The 26,031-nt window shown below is 38.0% G+C and overlaps 1 protein-coding gene across 2 annotated transcripts in view; it reads left to right on the plus strand.

Moving 5' to 3' along the window:
• The window catches only part of b4galt2 (UDP-Gal:betaGlcNAc beta 1,4- galactosyltransferase, polypeptide 2), a 214,267-nt gene that overhangs the window by 30,295 nt on the left and 157,941 nt on the right, over positions 1-26,031 (plus strand). For both annotated transcript variants that reach the window (XM_031733580.2, XM_039601650.1), the window contains exon 2: positions 1,189-2,205. In XM_031733580.2, the coding sequence (XP_031589440.1) occupies positions 1,860-2,205 (346 nt within the window). In that variant the 5' untranslated portion in view covers positions 1,189-1,859. The remainder of the gene's footprint in view (positions 1-1,188; positions 2,206-26,031) is intronic.

Here is a 26,031-nt window from a genome sequence, read left to right on the forward strand (position 1 = left end):
ATTCTCATCTTTCAGGAACCATTTGAAATTTCTCTCTAGCCCAAAATGGTTGAGGAGCTGGTAATGTGAAGTGCACATGGTTTCTGTGTCCAGTCAGCAGTGTGCTGTGAATGCTTTGTGCTACAGTAATGCTTATCTTCTCTTCTTTACAAAACCTTTTTGTCTTTAGCACAGATGCTAACATAGTTACGGCCATTTAAAGAGCACTTGTAAAACGAGCCCGCCGGACAGATAATTAAAAAAAAACAAAATTCCCATTTCTTTAAGTGACGTCTTCACTTAAAGATGGTCTTGCTTTCGCTTGTATTTGAAGACAGAGTTGTTAGGACAACAATAATTTTTCCAGGTATGCAAAACCTCCTCTGATTGTCTAGTGTGCCTGTCTTTTTAACCTGTAGAGAAACTATGAGCTGATATTCACTCAGAATACCAGCATTCATAAACAGATATCTATTACTGCCTCTGTGTTTCCCTCGAATTCTTTTTCTTTTCATCAGAAAGTCTCGTGCCTTTCAGGGTTTTTATCATCATCTTCAACCTCATCTCCTCCTTTTCTCTCATTGATTGGAAAAGCTATAAACCTTCAGTACGATTCGCCTGTGGGAATGCTCTAAGTGCTCCCTCTCTCTCTCTCTCTCTCCTTTTGCTCGCATGTTCATTGCATTGTGTATTCCCACTTGCCTTCTCATTCTATCATAAATGCTTTTTAAATCACTTGACTGGAAAATTGACTTGGCATGTCAATTTGGCTGAACCGCCCCAGTCAAGGCTCGGTGTTTGTTTGCGCCTGTAGATGCTTTTATTGTTGATTCTGTTTTTGCCAAATCCTCATGTGTACTTCTTTCTCTGGAGAGAGAGAACTCCTAAATTTATTTCACTGCTATTAAACCAGGCATTTCAAATACGAACAAGGTCACAGAATACTGCAAATGCCAGTGGAAGATCGATGATGCCCAGTTTGATTTTATGCAGCGAAAAGTCACTGCACGGAGTCGAAATGCACAGCTTCAATTAATAACACTTCACCTGTTCCTGTTTAAATAAGAAGCCAAAATATTAATGTTATTTAACAGCACAAAGCCATTATTTTAATGAAAAAAAAAGATTTATTAGTGTAATTAAAACAAACTTAAGATGATTTGGCTTCTTCCTAAAGTATCTCTTTCTTATCTAACTTCTATCTTCCAGGTTGCTGAGGCTTTCCACATTTAACGCTGTGAGACTAAAGAGGACCGTGTTCACCATCCAACAGACATGTGAGAAGAGATCAACCCAACAGACATGTCAGCTGACGCTTTACACGTTTCTTCTTTACACTGATGAACGTCTGTGCCATCACTGGTATCGGCACTTATTTAGAGGTTTGCAGCACTAGCTACTGAAGTGGACTGCCTTTTAATTCTGGCATCAGCCATAGTTTGATATTTTGATGATGGCCAACTAAACCCTTTACCACATTTCCATATGAGTATGTTCACAAAGCCACCTTATTTTATAGTGTAAATTGATCTTATCCATGCTTTTCACCAGGATCAAGGAGTGCTGTGATAAATAGAAACTATAGCATTTAGTCCTTTTTGTCATGCAGGGAATCTCAGGACATGCCAGAAACAAGCTGGCAGATCACATTTTGGGAAAAGCAGGCGTAGGTGATGGTGTACCTTGCCCCTTCTCATCAGTAATCCCATGACCCCTGCTGAAGTCAGATAGTTGAGTATGAACTAACCACATGTCCTCATCAGAGATCTAACAGTAGCCTGATTTTACCCACATGTCCGTCGGGATGAGCGCATGCCCCTAACCTGGCCACGTCAGCGTTGTCGTGGCTGGCCGTCGCAGGACGGTCGTCTTCCTCTGCCATGACCCGGCTGATGTTGGGCCGGACTCTGGAGCGCATCTGTAAAGGCGTGCTGCTGCTCTGCCTGCTCCATTTCCTCATCATGATGATCCTGTACTTCGATGTGTACTCGCAGCGCTTCGACCTCTTCAGTCGCTTTAACAATGGCCGCAACGGATCCAGGAGCAATGTTAGTGGGGCAGGGAGCGGACATCATTATTACTATTACAACCTCTCCAGGCCCAACACCACATTAGCCAGCTACCTGGCCACAGGCGAGCAGCTGGTGCCAAGTGTGCAGCCGGAGAACACTCAGACACCGTCTCCCAAACCACTGCCACCGTGTCCTGAAAACCCGCCTGGCCTTGGTGAGTAATAATGTCCCAGACTTCTCCTCTGCTTCCCTCGCTTTTTTCCAATTCTTTTGTAGTTACAATAACATAATGAGTTGTTTTCACACACACACACACACACACACACACACACACACACACACACACACACACACACACACACACACACACACACACACACACACATGTGTTTGAGAAAGAAGGAAAAATGTGAATTGATAGACAGAGCGAGAGAGACCCTTAATATGTTTTCACAGTTTTTCTGTGTAGTCGCTCCTCACATGTGCATTATGTACAACACGTAGATTTTTTGTCTTTATTGTCAAGCTGTTGGTGGTGACTTTAAATATGGTGGAGCTACCCGGGAGAAATTTCACAGTTGCCTTTAACAGAAATGTGGCATTTAAAACAACATTCCTGTCTGTATATCGTGTTTGTCTGTGACACTTCCTCTTGGGAGACGAAACCATGGGATCTGACGCAGCGGTCTGCCGATTCTGCTTTATCTGGTCTGTCTTTGTCATGTAGCCAGCAAGCTAACTGTAGATAGACAGGATTCTGCATATATCAGGGGATGTCTTGTGAAAACAGCGATGACACGAACAGATGTGAAGCAGACGTCTGTGTGCATCTCTGTTTGATCTGACTTTTAATGCAAAATGAATCTTTTGAAGATGTGAATTTTTTGGCTGAGAACAAGAAAGATTTAATGATCATATTTTCTAGGAGAAGCTTTTCCCTTGTAACTCCTGCTTTTACTATAATATGTGTGGACTAGCATTTAGCCTTTGTTATGCTTGCACTGTACTCTTTAGTTCCTATTACAACTCACTTTAGCTCAAGTCAGATCTAAGTTACAGTGTACACAAGTTTGAGGTTTAATTTTCTGCTTTTACAGTTCTTTCTCATTTAGCTTTTTCTGATAATACATAGTTTATTTATTTATTCTTCATCCAGTTTGCTTGCACTGTATACTGAGTAATTGTATAACTAAACCAGGAGGATTTGCACATCATTCATTAGAGTAATGTTAGATGCAGATGTAGTTAGATTAGCCTTCGATCGGAGCTTAAAGCTGTGTAGGTTCTACTTTATATTCTGTAAATAAATGCATCTCCAATTAGCAAAAGAGCAAGTGTAACCATAATTTTGTTTTTCTGGGTCAGCCTGCAACATAAAATGGATTTAATGTCAACAATTTACAATGTGGTATTTCAACCTTATAGACTCACAGTGGAGCTATTAACGGAGATTCATGCAGTGAGACACGTGAGCTGACTTCTGCACAAACACACAGCAGCACAGATGAAAGCGGAGGGTGCAGGTATGGGTAGGTGCAGGATCAGTTTTAAAAGAGTCCTGCATTTTTTTAGTTGTTTAGTGTTCTTAGTGTTATAATAGAAATGTTAATATAATATATAAAGTAGTAATGTTTCTTGTAAGGCAAATGTGTTAGAAAGAGAATGTGGGCTCATTACCCTGAAACTTAAAAAAATGGGAAGTCTCTATCTTAACATTATTTTAACCCCATTTACTCAACCTAGTTAGTTAGCAGCTTTGGTTTCTTATGGCTCAGTCACAGTAGAGTTAAAACAGAGGGGCAGGCTCCTTGCGAGAACAAATTACTGTTTGCCTGGTGGTTGCATTAAATGTTTCTGCTGTCAAATACTAAATGCAAGTACTTGTAGTGATTGCACAAGTGGTGGGAGGTAACCAGTCACATAACAACTGTGGTCTGGTGACTGGTCGGACTGTCTGCAGTCATTTTCAGACAGGTTGTCTAAGGTTTGCAAATGTATTTCTATAAATATCAACAGGTTGCCAGCACTTTGCAGTTGATCTGAATCAGTGTGAACCGATGTGCACAACCTGTCTGCGATCTGTCCCTTTGCGATAGAGGACTCGACTGAACTTGTTGCCAGCTATCTGTCATTTTGTAGTTGAATCTCTATGAAATGGGAATTTCTGTGTATGTACATAGCAAGTGGTTTGCTACAGCCACAGACTTGTAATTTGTGCTGATTTTTCATGGTTAATTGCTACCTTGATGCCGTTTAAATGCAAACTGATAGCAGACTGACTCTATCTTATTTCCATTTTATCGCCACGTTGCCACACTAAAGTCAGTTTAAGGATGCCATACTCATTATCTCCATTTTTAAAGCAGTTAATTCAAAGCTAACATGAGACCTTCATTGAAAACATGGTTACAGTAATTTTTGTCATGTTGAGATCATAAACCGCTGTTTTCTCTAGTGTAACTGCAGAATTATCCATCTAAGAAAAACAGAATTTAAAAGTTAAAAAAAGAAAACTGAAACTCAGTGAAGAGATCGTCTGATGGGAAGACGGCTTCTTGGTTCCCAACCTTCTGACTTGCATATCAGTGAATTCAGTTTAGAGCCAGTATGTTTTTTAGGAGACTGGCCGGGTTGCCCTGTGAATGCACCGTGGGACTGTAAACAGTGTGGACTTCGTAAGACTTCCCATCGTCAGCAAAAAGATTTTAAGACACACATGCACACACACGGAAGCAGTAACGCTTAGACGAATAACTTTGGGAATAGGTGGAAAATTTTCGATATGTATGTAAAACAAGCTGCACAAAGGGCACCTTCACTTGCTTACACACACATATCATCATTATGTATCCACCCAACAAATCTGAGGTCGATAGAGTCACACTAAGCCTGGGGTTCACTAAATCCATAATTACATAGTGGCCACACACTTACTTCACACCCACATGCAGACACACACACACACCCTTTCTGTCATGAATACTTACTGATAAATAGAGCTCAGGAAGGAACTCCGACTGTCATTATTTCACATTAGCTAAAGAAGGCTTGACCTGCAATCTGAGTGCTGCTTATCTCAGCATCGTTCAATTCATCCTAATGAGTCAAAACAAAAACTGCTATTAGGCTCAGCTCTGTTTGAATATTTACTTTAAAGTCCCTTTCCTGTCAAAAAGACTAAGGACTATTTGTTGTGCTGGTTGTTGGATGTTTGTTCTTCACTATCCAGTTTCATACGGCAACGTTTCTTTAAAATCATCATCATCAGAAAGAAAACTTTCATTGTGCTGAAAGTCAGTCTCAGTTTAAGTGCGTTAATGTGTCTTTTTTGTGGTTTCTTTTCTTTCTTTGCATATTTGTTACACTTACTTGTTTTTGATCGTCAGCCTCTATCCTCTATCATTCTCTGTATTATTGTTGGGTCTTCACCTTACAATATAAAGGGCCTTGAGGCAACTGTTGTTGGGATTTGGTGCTATATAAATTAGATTTAATTGAAATCAACCACATTTTAAGTTTAAATATAAGTTTAAAAAAGCTATGATCTGAAATACATCACTGTGACAAATATTCAAAAAAGAGAAATCAGGAAGTGGGTCAACACTTTTTTGCAGCACTCTGTTCATACAGTAAAAACAGACTTTTCCAGCAGTTTTTAAGTTTTTATATGAGAATCTTCTTTTCTTCATAGTTCAGTGAGGGAGAAAGAGTAGGTGGACTTTTTAAATATTTACCCTGAAATGAAAATGTGTTATTTGATATTACTCTTTTAAACTTGCTGTCTTTCATGTGGTTTAAGTTAAGCCTGCAGTTCAGAGAAAGGTAAAAAAAGTTTACTTTTCGTTCTAAACTTTGAATGGAAGCAGTTGGTTTCCACTTTATGCAAACTCTTTATTTTTAATTCTGTTTGTAATCGATGTTTGTCTTTATCAGGTGTATATTTATTATAATTACGAGTTAAGCATTGAGAGTTTTAGACTGTGCACATAGTCACAACGCAAAAATTAACACTGAACAATGACTAAATGTATAGAGACAGTTTAATTAGTGAATTATGTCACTTTTAATTAGTGCTGGATCGCACCCTTTTCTTCCAGGAAACATTGGCGGTGATAGTTTGGATTATTTTGTCCTCCATTTCAAAGTATTGCCCTAAATCCCGAGTTGCTGCAGCCACACAATCCTGAAAATGAAGTTAATATACAACATTGTATATTTATATTTCTTTTGTTAAAAAACCTCAAAATATCTTCAGGTGAAATAAAAAAACACGTCTCTTTTTCTTTCCCACCTGTTCCATTTGTAAATGAGCTTAGTAAACTTAATCCCTCGTGAACAGTGGGGGGTGGGGGAGTGAACATCTTTCTCTTTTTTTCACTGATTGCTTTTCTCATTTGATAATGAGGTTTGTAACGTGCTTTGAAATTGGGAGTGAGAGATAAAGCTGTCAGGCTGATTTGTCTGAAGCTGAGGTTTGCTGATTCCATTATTTGGCCTGGAATTGGCTGTCACTGACACTGGATTTGGCATTCATACCAGGCACAGGTGTACTCTTGTAGCTTATCTCTGCCTTTTCTCAGTGATGAAGTGGCTGCCTTGGGGCTGTAATGAGCAGGAAGGCATAGAAAGACTGAGTGAGTCTGTTTTTCAGTCACAGGTGCACAGAAAGCGTGAGAGTGATCTAATGGATGGCGGTATGATGGTTTGTATGAAGTACGACAGAAAGAGAGGCGGGATGGACTGAAGGAAGGAACAGCAGGTGGAGAGGTGAGGGGGTGTAGAGCGAGAAAGGGAGATGTTGGACAGTGGTATACACAAACACACACACACACACACACACACACACACACACACACACACACACACACACACACACACACAAACTCACATAGAAAGTGAGTGAAAGGGGGGAGAAACAAACAAGCAAGTCCTTGGCTGTCCCACAACACCAGCTGACAGGTGCTGCCTGTATGAGTGGCTAGCATCCACAGTTTATATCCTGAATGTGTGCATTTCTGTTTGTGGCTGTGTGTTTGTGTTTATTAGGGTTTAGCTGACTTGTGGATTTGCAAACCACCAGTTCCTTATGAAAATTCTTATATAGATATTAAGAAAATGCAGATTAAGGAGTTCACGTTTGTCACTTAAATGCAATTTCTCTGTAAAAATGAAGAAAAAATATGTGGATATAATATGAAAATCAAAACACTGTTTTTTAGTTCACATGTAATGTTTTTGGTTTTGAGTATAAGTGAGAGTTGATGGTGAGCTCACTTTGATTCTTGTCTGTATTATTTTAGGATCTTTACGTTACCTTAAAGCACCTTGAGATGACTGTTGTGATTTGGCACAAAAAACAAGTCAGTCAGGTTTTTGTACAACATGTACGCTACTTGGCCCACTGATGCCTGGTCTGTTATTTGAGCCTGTTGCTATGTGGTAACTATGCAATTTGATAACATCATGTTATGCACATGGCATGTTGCCGTCAGGATATTAAAGTGACACTATCTCACTATACGTGTTACAGGTGACTAAATCCTAAAGTCTGGTAATTGGCGAGAATTTCAATAGACTGAAATATGACATCTGACAAATTAGTAGGAGTTAACCTGAAACTTGGAGGCTGTATGTAAGTGATGGTTGTGTAAATGAGGATGAATCTATTTACACTAAATGCATTTTTTAAATTTGTAATTATGATGTTTTTTATAATAACAAAATTTAATAATAAATTAATCTTTTTATTTATATTTAAGATAGCTTTATGGTCTTGTGCTGTATTTAGTTTTCTATTTTTACTGCTTTTCAATGCTCTTCTCTTCTTATTTATCTCAGTTTCGCCACTGATCTTTTTCTGCTGCTTCTTGATTATTTGATGAGAGACTAGCCTCAGATTAAAAATAGGTGTCTTTTCGCTGCATATTGATATGCACTGTCACGTTTTTAGTTTTGATTTGTGGGTTTTAAATTCCATATGCATTTTTCTTTGTGCACAAGTTAAGTTCAGACAAGTTCATGTATGTGAATTCTCCTCACGTCCCTGCATTTATTCCTGCTATTACTCATGATGTCCCACGTACAAGACATGAGGATGCTTGAGCACACACCCAGACCACACACACATGCACTGAGAGCTCAGTGGGAGGTTAAAAGCTATTTCCCAGGCCTTGTTTTATTTGGATGCTCCATTGGGTTTTTTCAATCAAATGTAATTAGCAGGAATTAGCCATCTACTTCTGCATCGTGCAGAACTGCAGTTGATCCAAAACAGGATGCACCTGAGTTGCAGTTGTCCACCAAGACATAAATACTAAAGTCACTAAAATCTGCACTGTTAGCATCATAAACGTACAAATACAGACATTTCACTATGTCTTCCTGGAGGTAGGTGATTTAGTATTGAATGGCATGCCAGAATTGTAGTGGTATTGCCTAGCAACGGGTTTCTGGATATTGGTCAGACCATTAAGAACGGTGGATCAAGGACATTGGTACCAATACTTGCTACGTTTAATCAGTGTATGTGAGTGTAATTAATAGTTCTTTCATTTTCTTCCACAGTTTTCTTAGTTTCTCCTCATTTTTGTTCTATTTTAATGGTTTAGGTTATGTCATTAAGTTTTAATGTTTGTTTTTGTTCTTATTTATGCATTATGTTGTCAAAAGACCTGTTCTTTCTTCTTTAAATGCTTTGTGTTTCTCTACATTGTAATTTCCACATCTGTCTGATGCTACTTTTTTCAGTTTTTACTTGTCACATGACTAAAAAACCTATTTAAAAATTGAGAAAATATATTACTTTGTTAAGAATTTTTATACTTCTTTGTCCTGGATGTTGCCAGACAGCAGGAAAAGAGAAAGACCCCAGAGATGAGTCATGGATGTAGCTAAGGAAGACAAGCAGAGGGTTGGTGTGACAGAAGAGGGATAGTGTGAGATTAAGGCAGGTGGTCCACTGTGGCAACTGCTAAAGGGAGCAGCTGAAAGAGAAGACGTAGGTTAGCTCATTTACCTCATCTTAGTGTCTACAAGTACAGGGGGTTGCTCTATTTGATTTGCAAGTTAGTGCAAAAAAAGCTGTGAATCACTGAGCTGCTTAATGTAAAAAGACTAATGTAAAAGTGTTAAATATAAGCAGAAATCCTATCTTGGACAATTGTATTTGATTCATTTAGTTGCTGTCCGAAGGCTGGGACAAGGATTGTCTAACTGAGACCTTTTCTTTATATATTCTGCATCTGAATAGGATGATTCTTTGATGCATCGTAGCTGAAGAGTTTTGGGCATATCCTACATAGAGGAGGCTGTGGGACAGACATACTGGAGAGATTCTCAGCTGACTTGGGAATGCCTTGGTCTCTGGATGATTTGGAGGAGAGGCTGGGGAGAGGATAGTTAGTGCATATCTGCTTAGACTGCTGCCCCAGCAACCTGGATAAGAGCGGATGGATGGATGCATTACTAACATTAACATATAACCCTCTGAAGTTCTTTGTTCAATTTACCCCATCAAAATGAAATAAATGTAAAATGTTTTCCATTTGCTTTGTAAATAACAATTATTAAACAGCCTCAGGAAAGAACATGTTATTGCCTATTATATTCATACTGATTCATTTTTGAATGGTGAGATGTGATCTGTACAACAAAAGGCTGGATCAGTAGATCTGCTAATGACTAGAGATGGACCGATCCGATATTAGGTATTGGTATCGGTCCGATACTGACCTAAATTACTGGATCGGATATCGGCGAGAAATAAAAAATGTAATCCGATCCATTAAATATCAAAAAAAACACCTCACAAAACTTGCGACACGGCGTAACTCGGCTCATAACCGTAGCACGTCGGAGCAGTGTGCGTCATGTGATAGAGCGGCTGTGTGTATTTGTAGCCTCGCTAGCAATCCAGCATTTCATCTCCGAGGAAGTTATCCCAGAGAGAAGTAAAGCAAGTGTGTAAGTTCATCTCTGAATGTTTGTAAAGCATTCCCACGTTAAGCTTAACAACCGATATATGGAGCGACTGCCTCTCTCTCTCCCTCACCTTCCTGCTGCTACTTCAGTCGTGAAACTGATCAATGATCAGCTGATCGGCTTTTCTGTCTCGAGTCCGTCTCTCTTCTTTGTTTTTGGCCCACTTTGCACCAGAAAGAGGAAACCAGCGGCGGAACAACAGCAGCACGTTTAAGCTTGATAAGCTGTTGTTAGAATTTATTTAATATTACTTTCTACACCAGGATCCTTTTCTACGTAGCTGACGGCTGGTAACTGTGCAGGGGCGGATCTAGCAAAGTTAGCCAGGGGCCGATAGGGCATTAACAGGAAAAGGGGCACAAAGACATACTTTTCTTTCTTATTCTCATTTGTCTAGCTTTTAATAAATAATTATCTGAATCTTACACCCAAAGTTTTAATCTGATGTAAAATGTATAGAAGTCCATTACTGTATATAGTAACTGTTAAGTCTAATATACCCTAGTAAGCTATAGTACTTTTTCCTTTGGGAAGGTACCTTCTGTGCAGTCTGCAACTCTGTTGAAGAAAGATGTTGAATCTATTTCATTATTCTTGAAAAATAATTTGTTTCTGTGCATTTTTTTTCACCCTGCATCAAATTAAAGTTGATTACATCAATTAAGCATCATGAGGTGGAGGGTGGGGGGGTGGTTCCCCATTTTTTTTTTGCTGGGAGTTTGCAACCCTATTAGTTAGGTTGCTTAATATTTCTGCTAAGTACTCTTTAGAATACCAGAATAGGGAGGATGGAGTAGGTTTAAGTTTATTAGATTGATCAGTATTGCTGAACTATGAAATATTTTGGGTGCAGTGTATTTTTTACATGCAGGTATAACAGAATAGCTTTAGTGTTGTTGTTTATTTAAACTTGAGTATGAACTTATACAAAATGCAGCAAGATATTAAAAAGTTTTATTGATTAAAAAACACACTATATCGGATTCATATCGGTATCGGCAGATATCCAAATTTATGATATCGGTATCGGTATCGGACATAAAAAAGTGGTATCGTGCCATCTCTACTAATGACACAGAAAAATGCAGAAATTGAAGATTTTTCCATTCAAATTCTTGAGCACCAACCCAAACATCAAGTTAAAAATTCAATTGAGACACCATATTAATTTGTGAAAAAAAGTTAGGGTTAGGTAACCCACATCAGACCTCTGCTGTGGTCATAGGAATGCCACCACCTTTGTACCGAGTGTCTGCTCCCTCTACAGAAGAGAGATTCAGGAGATCCTTGGAGTATTCCTTCCACTGGCCAACTATATCACACTGAGGTCAACAGCCCACTATGCCCACGACTCTTTACTCTGCTCTGCAGTACAGCTACAGACACTCTACAGAGAACATGGCTTAAATGAGATGGAATTGTATATGTCATTTGAAACACTGATTAGATGAATTCTGGTTACATCCAGCGGAGAGTGCTTATATGTGTTTGTATGCATGAAATAAAACAGATATAAAATATAGATAGAAGCTTATAAGCACTATTGAACATGCAAAAATGCACAATCAAGCATATTTATAATAACTGACAAGCTCAAACTGTTTGCAGAAACAAATACATTTGTACATTATGCAGACCCCCTTTCCCACTTCTGAACCACAAATGCTTATTTTATTCATAGCCAGCGAGTAATTTCAGCAGAATGACATGTCCCTTGTAACTTTGACTTATGTATGTCCACTGTGGGGAAAGCCCATCAGGCAGGCTTGAATAATTTTTCACCCTCCCTCATTTTTTTAAAGCCAGGTTTGAATCCAGGGAGGTCCTTATGCCCTTACCTTCCTGCTGCTCAGTGAACAGTGGGTTTGTAGCACAGCATGTTTTATTACCTTTCTCCTACATTTTTAATGGAGGGTTTAAATAGAAATGCTTAGGTTTAGAACAATGCCCTGTGTTAGCACAGTCAGTGGAGCTCTGGAAACATACATTATGTTTTTTAAGTAAACCTTGCAGGGAGACAAAATTCTTTTATACTAGACAATTTGATCTGACCTGTGAGGCAAATAAAAGATATGAAAGAACCCATGAAATGAATAATTCTCCACACGTCATCATCCTTTGGATTAAAAGGAAGAGGAAATAATAGACTCAAAGTTCCTTCTGATTGGTCGTTCTTGGCTGTTCACATGTTTATGTTAAGGTGACTGTAACATCATGTTTGGATGAGTCATAGAGACTACACAGAAAAGAACTGTAGATGGTGAATGTGACACTTTAGAAGATTTTTGTTTTTTTCTTAAGTAAAACCAATGTGCAGTGTTTGTGGGGATGAAGTTGCAGTGAAATCATGGGATGATTAGGATTCTGTAGATGCTGATATATGTACTGATTTTGTTTATTGATTAGAGGTTACCAGTCCAGCTTTTTCCCTTTCTTATCTGGATTTGACCTGCAGTACACAATCATTCCTTAATGTCTGTTCAATTTCAGACGTAAGGCCGTTATACACCAAAAGCATTGGGTAAAACCAACACATTATCCTGAATTTTCCAAGTTTGAGCTTGATGTGTACCCTATAAAAAACCAATTGAGTTGTGTTATTGCAAAAAATTTGTCCTCGTTTAATGCACTGTGAAAAAAATGGAGTTTACATCAAGCAATAATGAACTGGTGTCTGATTTTACTAAACCAAAAAAGGAAGAAACAGAGATTCTGAGTCCATCCCATTCAAGAGAAAACAGCAGCAAGGAGAATTTTATGGTTTGATCCAGGAGTTGAAGGTGTATCATGATTGCTTTCGTGCATATTTTAAAATGCCAGTTGGGCAGTTTAAGATCTTGTTGGAAGAACTGGGACCATATCTGAAGAAGCAGAGAAACCATTTCAGAGAGCCAATTGTGAGCCGTTCTGTGACACAACAACAATCAAATGTTCCGCCATGTTGGACGCTTTAATTGTGCTCCGCTACAATCTGAAAAAATAAATCTCGTAAATTCGTCCTGCATAAATATGGATTCAGTGTGAACAGCTGCATTAATAGGAGAAAAAGGGGAGTCAGAAAAAAGATTTTTAACAAATGTAATATTTGCATAGATTTTACACATCTGGTGTGTAAAGGCCTTTATTGTGATGCTGGCGATTGGATAACTTGTTTTAAGCTTTAAAAATTTAGAGTTAACAGCCATGTGGTGTTCCTCTGCTTTTCCCTGTCATTTCTCCTTATTAAGGGATTGATAATGTTATGACGTTGCTACACTGAACACTTCTAGATTTATTTTTGTAACACTAGCAAGAGTTGCCTCGAGGTTAAGACTGTTTCTTGTGGTCGTTGGGTTGTTTTTCTTTTTTCCTCTGGTCTGTTCCATCAGCATTGGATCTGTAAGGTTGCACAGAAGCCCGTGCACCACCTGCTTTCGTACGGTGGTCTAAAAAGCTGCAGAATTTTATAACATTTTTCTTGTATTTTTCTTGAGTCACATGATTCGTTGCTTTTGGATGGTTTGTTGAATTTTTATGCAGCAAGAGATTCTGATAGGGAAATTATTTTTGTTTGTTTCTCTGTAGCCTGCAGTGAACTATCAGACAGACAAACAAAGGTGAGGGTTTCCAAAGACTTAGTTTCGCTCAAACTTGACTCACTCAAAGCTGGAAAATCATCACTAAGAAACATTATCATCATCATCATCATTAACATCTGAAAATAAGACACTGTGTCACAGAGGAGCAATTCCAGTCATCATAATACAGAGTTTAGTGTCTACTAATTAAGCTATTATAGCCCTCAGTGGATTTTATAAAAAAATGAAATGGGCTGTAAAAAAAAAAAAAGTTGTTAGTGCGTGGGTGTTTTTTGTTTTATTTTTTGTTTTCCTTTTCGTAAAAGTTATTCTATCAAAAATAGGAAACAAGGAAACAGTGGAAGAAAATAATGCGATGGTTGATGATGTGTGAAAGGGCTGCAAGGCATTGTTGGTATTGATTTTCTTTTCTGTAAATGGCATTTTTCTCAAAGACAATGAATGACTTCAGTCTCATGTCAGGGTGGATGGTTGCGTTTGGATAAAGATGGAAAAGGTTTTTAAATCTATTGATACCAATTCAGTTCAATTTTATTTATATTGCACCAAATCACAACAACAACAGCTGCCTCAAGGCACTTTAAGATAAAGACCCTACAGTAAAGAAACCGAAACAATCAAATGACCCCCTTGAACAAGCACTTGGCAACAGTGGGAAGGAAAAACTCCCTTTTAACAGGAAGAAACTTCTGGCAGGAATCTTTCAAAATGCGGATCACATCTGGATAATAGGGTGAAGAGTTTAGATATATGCAGGGTCCTTCTAAAACTAAGTCTTGTAACTCTGCATCCATCTTGTTAACAGCTTTGGGCAAGCCATATCTGTAATGTCAGTGGTCAGAGGGACTCTTACATGTACAGAATTAAGAGTCAGGAAAAGTTTGGCAATCTTGCCAAAGAGATATGGGTTAAAAAGACCTAAGTTATACTACTACTCAAGATGTGCACAATTTCAGGACATAAAAGCTTCATTCAGGATCATTCTACAGTGACATTTCATTCACAACGCCCTTTATGGAAACAATAATCCAAAAAAAGTACACTTGCCTTCACCTTCAGTATAATAACAAGTAGAAATGCCTTTAAAACATATGAATTTGAACTTCATCAGTGTGCATGTATCAGTGCAACTGACTAGGTCATATGTTTCTTGGTTTGGCTGCTGATTGGCTCTTTGGAGACAGGTTCTTTCATCAAAGAGTTTAATTTCTATTCAGTATTTTATGAGAGCCTCATCCCTCTCTTATAGTATCGCTAGTACAACGTGTTTTGGTTCAAACATATATACATGTTACCATCAAATGATCCTTCATAAACTGTGTGTTATAAGCTCTTTCACATACAAGAGAGGTTTCTCACTGAGCATACACAGACGGTCATCTATCTGGTCTGCTTCGCTGTCACAACAACAGAGAGGTTAATATGATTAAAACCCATTATTTGGTTGTCTGATCCACACCAGAGTGCAACAGGTGACAAATTGAACTGGAAAATTCACTGGAATTTATATTCCACCAAACCAGGTGTTAAGCTTTGATCATCAAAACCACACTGAGGAACCTTAGTGGGGTTTTTTATTTTTCATGGTAAAAGTTTTTGACACATTTAAAACAACCTCTGCAAACAAAGTTCAATATATTTATCCTCGAACTCTCTTAAAATTTTTACTCTTCTTTGTTTACTCATTTGCAGTTGCCAATTCTAATTACATTGTGCTGCCTCTTATTGATAAAAAATGGCAGGAAGTAGTTAATGCCAAGCGCATTTTCATGCGGCTTTGTGTTTACTTAAACCGTTGAACCTTTTAAAACCTGAAAATAAGATTAGAGAACAACCTCGAGGTTGTCTTGTGTTTCCTCGCCTATCGCTGTGTTCATTAGGGAAGGAAATAACATCAGTCGAGTGAGAAAGGAAAACTGCCTGTTTTCCTCAGTGGTTTCAATCAAGCCAATAAACAAGGCTGGTCTCTTCAGAAACATATTGCTATGCACTCCCACACAGCCAGGAAGCTAACGCAGCCATGGCCGTGGAGGCAAAGGGCTCTTGACAACATAATGACTGCCATAACTTCATTAAAATGGCCCTGCTTCCGTTCCTCTGTGCCATTCATGTTTTTTCCACAGGACCGTTGTGCTGCGTGTGTGACTTTCATCCGCATGTGGATGCATAATTTATTTTCACTAGCCAGTTCTGTCTCTTCATCAGTCTAACTCCGTATTTATTCTTGACTTCCCTATTTTCCCATCATTATTTTTCTGTCACTGTCCTGTTTTTCTGATTTAAAACATGAGATGATTTTTGAGCTTTTACACAGTAAAATGCAAGCTGAGACTCACCTGCTTTGAACGGTGTAACAATAAGAGCTTGACTGTCTCAGCAGGCTCATCACCGGCAAAGATCTTTTTAATTAACAGAGGGCAGAATCACAGTTGGTGCTTTACCTACATGCAAGAATCAGACCAGGAAACGTGATGTGTAGCGAGAGAACTACACCGGTGGATTAGTCACCTCGTGCTTGAACTGCCGGTTTCAGGTAAGTGTCTATTGACAGGGATGAATAGCTAAAGGACAATAAATGCTTTTATGATGAGAGATTCTAGACTGCACAAATAACACCTGTGGTTTACACTGATTTCCATTACACCGCTGTGACCAGTGACTGTAGGTGCACAAATAAGCTTCATCATATTTATATTTAATCTGATTTATTCTAATCTGATGTTAAATTCCTTGATGGGTTGGCAACACCATATCTTGGTTATGTCCCTTCCAGGACACTGAGATCTGCTGACCTCTGTGTTCCAAAGACGAGACTAAACTGTGGAATGAGTTGTTTTTCTCGTGGTTTCCACTTTGCACATTTGTAAACTATGCCTTAAAACTAATTTTTATTCTTTGTCTTTCAACCAAGAGTGAGACTTGTAGGAATTCAGGCTATCTGTAAGGATAATTTTATCAATGCACATGGGCATGTGTCTTTTAATTTAAAATGTAACCCACTTTTTTATATACAGAACTTTTTAAATGTGCTTTATAAATAAAATTGGATAAATTAATTCAAAGAATGAATTCAAATAATTACCGAGGAGAAAATAAATGTGCATTATGTAATTGTTTAAACCATACAGTATATCAAGCAAAACAATCTCCATGGAAATATTTGTTTAGGTTGTAGAAAGTTGCACGTTTTCACAGTTTTATCACATTTTCTAGAACGAACACTATAAGATAAACATTAAATGACTGTTAAAATTATTTTACACCAAACTGCAAAAGCCAGCAATAAAAACGCGCAGAAACAAAATCGAATGTGCAGTAGAAAGCCGCAGATTATTTTTCAGTGTGCTTGTCAACAGGCGGATCTGTTTTGCGTCTGTGTATGTTTATACTAAATGTGCTGTTGCAGCCGTACGTCTGTCTTTGTGCTCTCACATTATACTGTATGCTGCATGTGTTTGTAGTGTTGACATGGCAATGAAATGCCTCCTCTCATCTCAGTTCTCCCAGTTCAGAATGACTATTAAGGTATGTGTGCTCTAACAAGCAAGCTCTCCAAGTGATAAATGACAAAACACGCTGCCTCCACACTGCTGTCATCTGGTAAAACACTGTCGGTTATTCTCTGTCACACACAATCACAAACACACTCGAGCTCACTGCTCACCTTCTCTCTCTCAATATCTCACTCAATTATTTCTTTCTCACCTGCCTCATTTTGCTTTTCTCCCTCAGATGTTGGACTGTTTCTATCACTCACATGTCTACACTGTAAGAAAAAGTCCTAATATAAAAGTATTTTACTGTGTATTTTACAGTTTTGTTCTGTTCTTCTAGAATATCATTAAATTTACATAAATAGACAGTGATTTCACATTTCAAATGTAAATTAACGTAAAATCACTGTAATGTAATAAAACATAATTTTCTTGTTTTTTAAATGTATTTGTGTGTACATATGCATATTTAGATTGTTAAAATACATTCACAAATGTATCATGATTTCACAAATATGTGTCCGTTATTTGAAAGATTGAACTGTTAAATTCAAATGTAATGCTATGGAAAAATATATGAAATGATTCTCATAAACTTTTTTAGCATCAAATAATTATTATTATTGTTGCTATTTAGGGCGATCGTGGCTCAAGAGTTGGCAGTTCGCCTTGTAATCAGAAGGTTGCCGGTTCGAGCCCCGGCTCAGACACTCTCGGTTGTTGTGTCCTTGGTCAAGACGCTTCACCTACCGCCTACTGGTGATGGCCAGAGGGGCCGATGGTGCGATATGGCAGCCTCGCCTCTGTCAGTCTGTCCCAGGGCATGCAATCCATTATTATGTAAACCAACTGTTAACTGTATATTTCTGTACATTTAAGTATTATTATTCATATTGCCACATTCATTGACCTTGTTTATAGGTAATTTCATTGTTTAATCACATTAAAATGTTCCTAATTTAATGTTTAAAAGCACTTGAAAAAGGCAAAATCCCATGTAAAATTAGGGCAACAAACTGTATTGTCATTACTGAAAATAACCGTGTTTTTATGAGAAAGTTATTTTCTGTTATTTTCTGGTATTATTTTGGCGCCACAGCTGCTGGAATATTACTGTTTTTCTAGGATTTTTTTTTTTTAACAGTGTACAAAAACAGCAAAATAAAGTAAATAAAGAAGATGAAACAAAAAGTAATATGAATATGGTCCTTCAGAAGAAAACAAATTATTAAGGGAACAAATAAATAAAACATAACAGTATTTAACATGAAGAATAAAAAACAGATCTACAGTGACAATAGGTTGGAGGTGCATCGCAGTGACAGTTTGGGGTCAGGTGAAGTCAATGAATAAACTGCAGAAAATGTCATTTCTTATTTTTAAAATAAATATTAGTCAACCCAATCTAAGCATGGAAACCACCTGCATACTTGGTGAACAACAGTTTACCGCTGATAGATGGTGGTGACTGTTTTGATTGGCTGCCAGGCTCAATGCAGTGGTCTGGGTTTGAGTCCAACCCCCGGCTCTTTCACCCCTATAATCTTCACTGCCCTATAAAGTAAAGGCAACAATGGCCAAAAGATAATGTTTCAAAAAAAATAAAAATAGCAGCCTTCTTCCAACTAGGAGAATTTAATGAATGAATTAATTAATTCTTTAAACATTCAGAGACCTATTGCAAATAGTTGTGTTGACCAACTGGTCACCCAGAGGTTAAATATGCAAAACCTCCAACCTCTGGGCAACCAAAGCAGTTGTTCAGATCACTTGATGGGAGCCAGACAATCACAGTTAGACCTGCACTGACTGCAGTCACTCTCAGACAGATTGGCGAAGGTTTGCAAATAGTTGCCATCTAATTTATGAACGCAGATAGATTTACATGTGCTAACAATCTGAGTCAGTCTTTGCCAACCACTGCAATTCACCTGTAATTTTTCTCTTTGCAATAGGGCACTTGACCTAATTGGTAGCACACTGGTGGTATTCTGGTTGTGTAGCACTAAGGTTGCTGAGAGTCTGTGGCATTTTTCTGTAAAATCCTTCAGCAATTATGTCACTACTTGTGGAGGAATGTGTGAATTTCTGTGTCAAATCAATGATGTTCTGACTACAAATTTCTGTATAGAATCAATTTCTGTGTATTTTGATGACAACCGATTTGTGACAGTTTATCGAAGATAAACTGAGTCAGTCTTATTGCCGTATCATCGCTGTGGTGCATTAAAGTTTTTTCGATATAGACAGCTGACCACAAATGGTAGTAGACCTGTTCCCCTAATAGACCTGTCTCATAGTGTGACTGCAGTAGGAATCTTTTGCTATGGATTTAGATTCAGTTCAGTTTTATTTATATATCGCCAAATCACAACAGTTGCCTAAAGGCGCTTAATTTGGGGTACGTTTTGATTGGCCTTTGCTATAGAGAATGGCAGTTTGCCTTCAAAGCTTTACACCAAGCAGTCATTCAGCAGAAAAGCTTTCTTTTGTTTTAAATATCTTTTTCAGTTTTCTGTTACAGCTTGGGTTGATTAAGGTGATAAACTACTAAAACTGATTTAAAAAAGATCAAGGTTTCAGTAAAAACAGTTTTCAACAGCATTAACAACGTTATAGAGCACCTGTCTGGCAGAAAGCTCTGAACACACACTCTTCATGTATTTAAACCTATAATACCACCGAGTGTCCTTCACTCCAACAGGAAACCTTCCTTGAGATGTTGAGAGTTAAAAGAATATTTTACCTGTAAAAATCAAGCAAAGATGATAAAGACGCTTATTGAACCCTGGATACCAGAATACTGAAATCACACCACAAATGACAGTTTTGTTTTTTTCTTTTTGTCAGCAGACTTAAAAAATATTTACCATAGAGAACAAGCAGGTCTTAGATTTCATTTTGTTGTGGTTGGCTCATCGCTTTGTAGCTGACAGTTAATTGCTAGTAGTCATTGCAGACTCTTGTTGTGTAAGCATCTGTCTTTTATATTTTGAGCCAGCATCATTCTTTGATTACACTGGACGTTTTTCAATGGCTTGCTGCAAAGCTAAGATTGGATTAACTTGTTATGTGCCCACTTTGCTTTGTCAACAGTTGTTTGGCCCGTCATCAGAACAAGTTGGCAAATTTCTTTGGCTTTTGCATGGTACTACCCATGGTGACCTCATGGCTAGTACCTTACTGAGCGAGTCTTTTGAATCTAAGTTGCATAAGAGCAATTTAAGAGCCTAACAGTCAGAATCAGTCAAAATGGTCTAGTGGACTTAAAGATGTTTACAGCAGGTCAAGCTGGAGTGAGTTGTTGATCAGACCTTCTTCTCCACATTTCCAAACAATCTTTTCATGTTTTTTCCTCTCTATGTTCAACTTTCGGTAGGAATTGGTCAATGCTGAGCCCTCAGCAACCCTTACCATGACCCTTGAAGTGTTCAGCATTGGAGCTTGCCTATCGTCAATGACTTGGAACTTTTATGAGAGGTTTTTTTTTTTTTTTTTTGACAAACAGGTTTTGTTTCAGTTGCACTTTCATGGTCACATTCAAGTATGTGATGCTCTTAATTCATGAAGGTTTGAAGTAGAAAAATAAGATAGCAAATAGGACCTGAGAAAAATGACTTTTACCAGAAACCAACAGTATTGCTGTGTATTGTCATGAGTCTTTTTTTGTTTTGTTTTTTATAAAGAATTTCTGACTGGCTAATATAATATATTCTTGTATATTCAATCAGATAGATAATCCGATTTTTGTGTTTTTACTTTTTCCTTGTGTTCGTTTCGGTTTTGTTAATGCGTGTCTTGGTTGTTGGTGTCTTTTTACTGTTATTTCTCTGCTGTTATTATTATTATCATTATTTTAGTTTATCCTTTGATTTTTCTTTCTCAAGGCCACCCTAAAACACAAAGCTTTCTGTACACCCTCACTATGAAATTTGTAGAAGCTATTATTTCTGGTGAAAATATAGTTTCCCTTTGAGTCCACTGAGTATTAATGGTTCTAGTGAGGGAAATGTAGGCCAACTAAACTCATTACTAATGATTTACGTGTTCTATTGTGAGATGTCTTCCTTAGTCTATGCCTGAGTGTTCTCCTTTAAACATTTGTAAATGTGGGACTATGTTCACAGCTGTAATACTTGTTCTTGTGCATATGTGTGTCCACTAACAGTGGATCGAAGGGAGAGATTATAGGGATTTTAAATGCAAACTGCTTCTCTGATTGGTCGCGGAGAATAATAAAGGGACCAATCTTTCATCATTGAGTAATGACTATCCCACAGTACCAAGAACGGCGTGTATGTTTGGGTGCCTGCAGATTTCTCTGGCTGTGTATCCTAAAGTGCAAAGATTCAAAGAACATGTTGGATTTGAGTGAATCACAGATGCACAGACCTGCAAGGTTAGCTTTTGAGATTCTTAAAATGTCCTGTGAGTTAGATACAGTTTAAAGCCGTTTATTTAGACTTTTAAAAGTGTTACCGGTTCATTTTTTGATGAGGTGTATGTATCAGTGCTACATTTGCATGAATCCAAGGACTCACAGTTTGACAGCAGTATGTTTTATTACTATAAAACTAAATTACCTGACATTTAGTTGTCTTGATTAGTATACAAAGTTGGTGATAATATAACAAGAGGTTTTTAAGTTGATCTTGATCCTGACTTCATTAATTAGACCACTAATCCGAGGTGAAAGCAAACACCAGGAAACTAAGAGCCATGTAAGCAATTAGTTATGAAGCTGAAAAATTCAAGCAATAATTTCCAGTCATCAGTGCTAAAATCTGTTTAGAGTTTAAATTAAATGTGCAACTAATTTGTTTTCTCCTTTTATAGACAGGTCTGTTCTGTTTCCCTTCTTCCGCCAGGATCTGATAATACCTCCCAAAATCTGTAAAAGCTCTCATTAAGCTGAGTGGGTGGTGGGAGACAATTGATTTATGTTGTTGTTGTTAACAACAGCTGATGACTCGGTTCAGAAAAACTTGACATCACTTGTTTGTCACCCAACAGCTACAATATGCATCAAATCATTTGTGTAGGTGATGATTTACTGTATGCTCAGTCTAGATGCACAGAATTTTCACACATGAACAGACTAAAGGTTAAATAAATAAAAGGTTTTTACCTCGAGTAGTTGGATGGATCACAAGGCCCATCTGGTGGAGAGTTGACTGCTTTGGTCCATTTCTTGAATTAATGCAAAGATTTGCTTTGAAATGTTGTTCAGACATTTATGCCACATGTTTGTGTTTTTAATGCCTCGATAACTTTCTGATTTAAAGGGATAAAATTTGGTACAGAAAGACCAAAATTTCCATGTGCAATACTTTATATATGAAAGTTATAGTTAGCAAATGATTGCATTAAATTAAGCCTATTTGAGTGGTCATAATCCAAAAAAAGAAGAATTCTGACACAAATACCACTGAATTTTTTTTAACATAACATTTGATACTACAAAGATCTAATCAGACTAATTCAATAAGAAACTGCTAGTGGAGCAAACTCGTGCAGGTTATACTTTAACATGCGGACAGGTCGTTACGGTACCTTACTAACATCATAAGCAGCACCCAGCTCTTAATCTAAGCCTTTGCACTTTTTCATACCATTTTGACACTAATAAGTAGGTACACAGATGTTACTAATGACATTAGTAAATGTTCTGCTGCATTTAGGCACAGGCCTTCAATTAATGTGATTGGTAACATCTGTGTTTACATGCTGTTTCACATCAAAATGTCCCTTGTGAAAAGTGACAGATTCAGCTGTCAAGGATATTTTGATGATGTTAATATGAAGTTAACAACTGATACTTGCTCACCTTGAATTCAGGATGCCTCTCTTTAGGACTTTTGATGTGTTTATGTGTTTTTCATTTAGCTTTCGCTGTCTGTAACTTATTTCTCACTCGTCCTTGAGCATTAAAACTATGTGTTCAGTTTCCCGTAGCGCAAAGTGGATGTGTTGGTTCACCTGCAGTTGCCACTGCCGTTCCTCCTGTTGTTGTTATTGTGCAGGATCTTTTCAGTATCTACTGCATCGCAGCTACATCTGAGAGAAAAATACTTATTTTGAGAATTTTAGATATAAATTTGGTACTTAAGTGATGTATTTTATGCCAATTATTGGGGGTGTGATAATGCTGCGGTTTACGCTGAACTCAAAACACTTAAGTAAATGTCAACTCTATTAGTAAAACTCTAGTCTCATTAGTGAAACTATGTAGAGTAAACTGATTATAATGTTAGAAGGCCTTTGACATGGAGATATACAGTACACGCCATTGTATGACAGAATATATGTAATATGCATAAAACTGTAAAATAAGGCTTAAAGTACTGCAGAAAAAAGAATCTCACACATTTATGCCCTGAACTTTTTTTTGATTAGGATGATATTAAAGAGGCTGCCAGAACACCAGCAGGAAAGAAACAGCACTTTGAAAAATCAAAACTTGTGTTCAGATCAATCACGGCACATCACGATGCTGAATCCCCTGAGCTCTCATGCTGTTACAGTGAGAGAGGATGAATACAGTGTGTGGGCTGACTTTTTGTCATATTCGCCACTCTGCTAGGTTAGTTTTTAATGTGTCTAAGTAGGTGGATCTCAGGATATTAAACAAGGGACTATCAGTGCCTTAAAAGATCATTCATTCACAGTGCTTTGTGCATATATTAATTAGCGGTGCAGAGGTTGCCGTTTCAGCCGCTTAGCAATGGAAATCTCTCAGTGTAACAACTGATTAGTGCCTTGAAATGATTCATAAAGCAAATGCTTGTGGGAAAATTACACCGACTGAACAGAAAAGGATTTATCAATATTTCTACCTGTAGGTCTATAATATGAAATAATTATAAGCCTGAGAAGCAGTACCACAAAAGACTCAAGACCTTTAATTAGAGGAGCAAGGTCAGAGAGCAGTTGATATAATATATGTGTAGGGGTATGCAGATTGATTCAGTGCAGTTTGGCTGTATCAATTCAGAGAAGCAGTTCTGCTACAGATTTTTGTTTTTCATTTTTTATCACTGAACATTCAATTAGTCTCTTGTAATGTAAGAAATTTTAGAACAATTGACAGCTGATGATAGCAGGAAATTAACTGACCTTATTAGTCTACAGGGCTGATGTTTATAAAGTCTTTATGCTGATGTTAGAGCTGGTTGGTATTGCCTTGAGTTTCATTAATTAGCCCACTAATCAGAGATGAGAGTAATCACTGGCATCAAGCAAACAGCCCACTATAATTTATGTGAAAGTGGATGGAGATATCCCAACCAATTCGCTGTTAATCCCTGAGAGTCAACATTTAAATATTTAGTCATAGAAATGATTATGTTTACCATTAACCCAAGAGCTGATTTCTTTTCCTTCTCAGTCCAAAGCAGTATGCACTCCTCCATTTCATAACTTGAGATGGTGGGCATTGACACTAACGATACTCAGGTAGGCTGTGGCGTTTCAACACTGGTCAGTTGAATAAGGAGAGCTCATTAGACGGAACTGAACATGATTTATGGATGTACATAATTTGGTACTTTAGCCGGTTAGAGTCCGATGGCCCGCCTTGGTGGAACGGAATCACAGCAGTGATCTGGAGTCTAGATGCTGGTGGTGGAGATGAAGATGGAGGCTTGAATGGAGCCAGCCAGTGAGAGGCAGTGATGGGGAGGAAGTGGGTTGCACAAAGGCTTCTGCAAGGGAGAATGACAGATGTGCAGTGAAATTTAAAGTACGCGGGGTGAATGCAGATTGGAATGAAGAAGGCTGGCAGAAAGATGACTGGACTAGACCACTGATGTCACGATCAGCTTGACAGCGTGGAAAAGTGGAACTGATGTGAATCTTAGGCTACGTACACGGGTATTTTTTGAAAACTCAGATTTTTCTATGCGTTTGCACCTTTCACAAACTCCTGCCAGGGGGGAGATTTTCGAAAACTCCATTTTTGCCTTTACGTGTGGACGCAGCGTCATAGGTGTGCGCCTTTTTTGACGTCACACTGTGCGCCACGTTATTGTTTCGGTGAAATGAATTTCTACAATGGCAGACTTAGACAAAATACTGTTACTGTTAATTTTACTCTCTGCAGTGTTTAACTGCTTACACACACAGTTACTGTCCCTCCACACATAGGACTCAGTTCTACTTCTATGCGCCATCTTTGTTTACTCTTTCCCACCCAGGCTTCGAGACTTCTGATTGGCCAACATTTCTACACGGTTAGGAATATATCGCCACCTGTTGCTTTGGCATGTTCCTGGCAGTGTTTTCCTTTGTGACGTGGACGGGATTATTTTTTAAAATGAAAACGGAAAATCTCAGTTTTCAAAATACCCGTGTACGTGTGGACGTAGCCTTACATTTAGCCGGCAACACCTGGGAAGCGGACAGATGTGAGACCATAGACTTCACTTGATACGAAGGGTTACAACATTACCACCAGTAGCATGCTGAGCTTTTGATAAAAGGCAAGATGGTTTATGTCAAACAACATGAACAGGCATGTGGTCTGCTGTTCAGACGTAAGCTATCCACCAGAGCTAAAATACATCTTGGAATGATGAACACAAATTGTCATCCAAGGCACAAACTTGCAAAAACAAGCTTTTAGGACAAGTTAAACAAGACTGAGTAACTTTATTTAACACAGCCTCAACTTTCTGAGGCAGCTTTCTGCTAACAACAAAGTACCTTCATATACAGTTAAACATTGATTCTTTGCTAAGTTGTCTGTTATGTGTAGTTTGATTCCTCAGACTGAAATCGAGTGAAAAAGCATCCAATAAATAAAAAAAAGAAAACTTTGAAAAACCTTCAGAAAACCTGGAAAACTATTGCTCAAGATCACTTTTAAAAAATAAAATAAAGTCGGGATCCTTGGAAGAAAAATATAGAGAAATAAAGGCTGGCTCAAGATTTTTGCACAGGACTGTAAATACTTACTTTGTATTCGTTTATTTTGACAGCATCCGAGTA

This window comes from Oreochromis aureus, linkage group 18 (assembly GCF_013358895.1).
Source record: "Oreochromis aureus strain Israel breed Guangdong linkage group 18, ZZ_aureus, whole genome shotgun sequence".
NCBI classification, from domain to species: domain Eukaryota; kingdom Metazoa; phylum Chordata; class Actinopteri; order Cichliformes; family Cichlidae; genus Oreochromis; species Oreochromis aureus.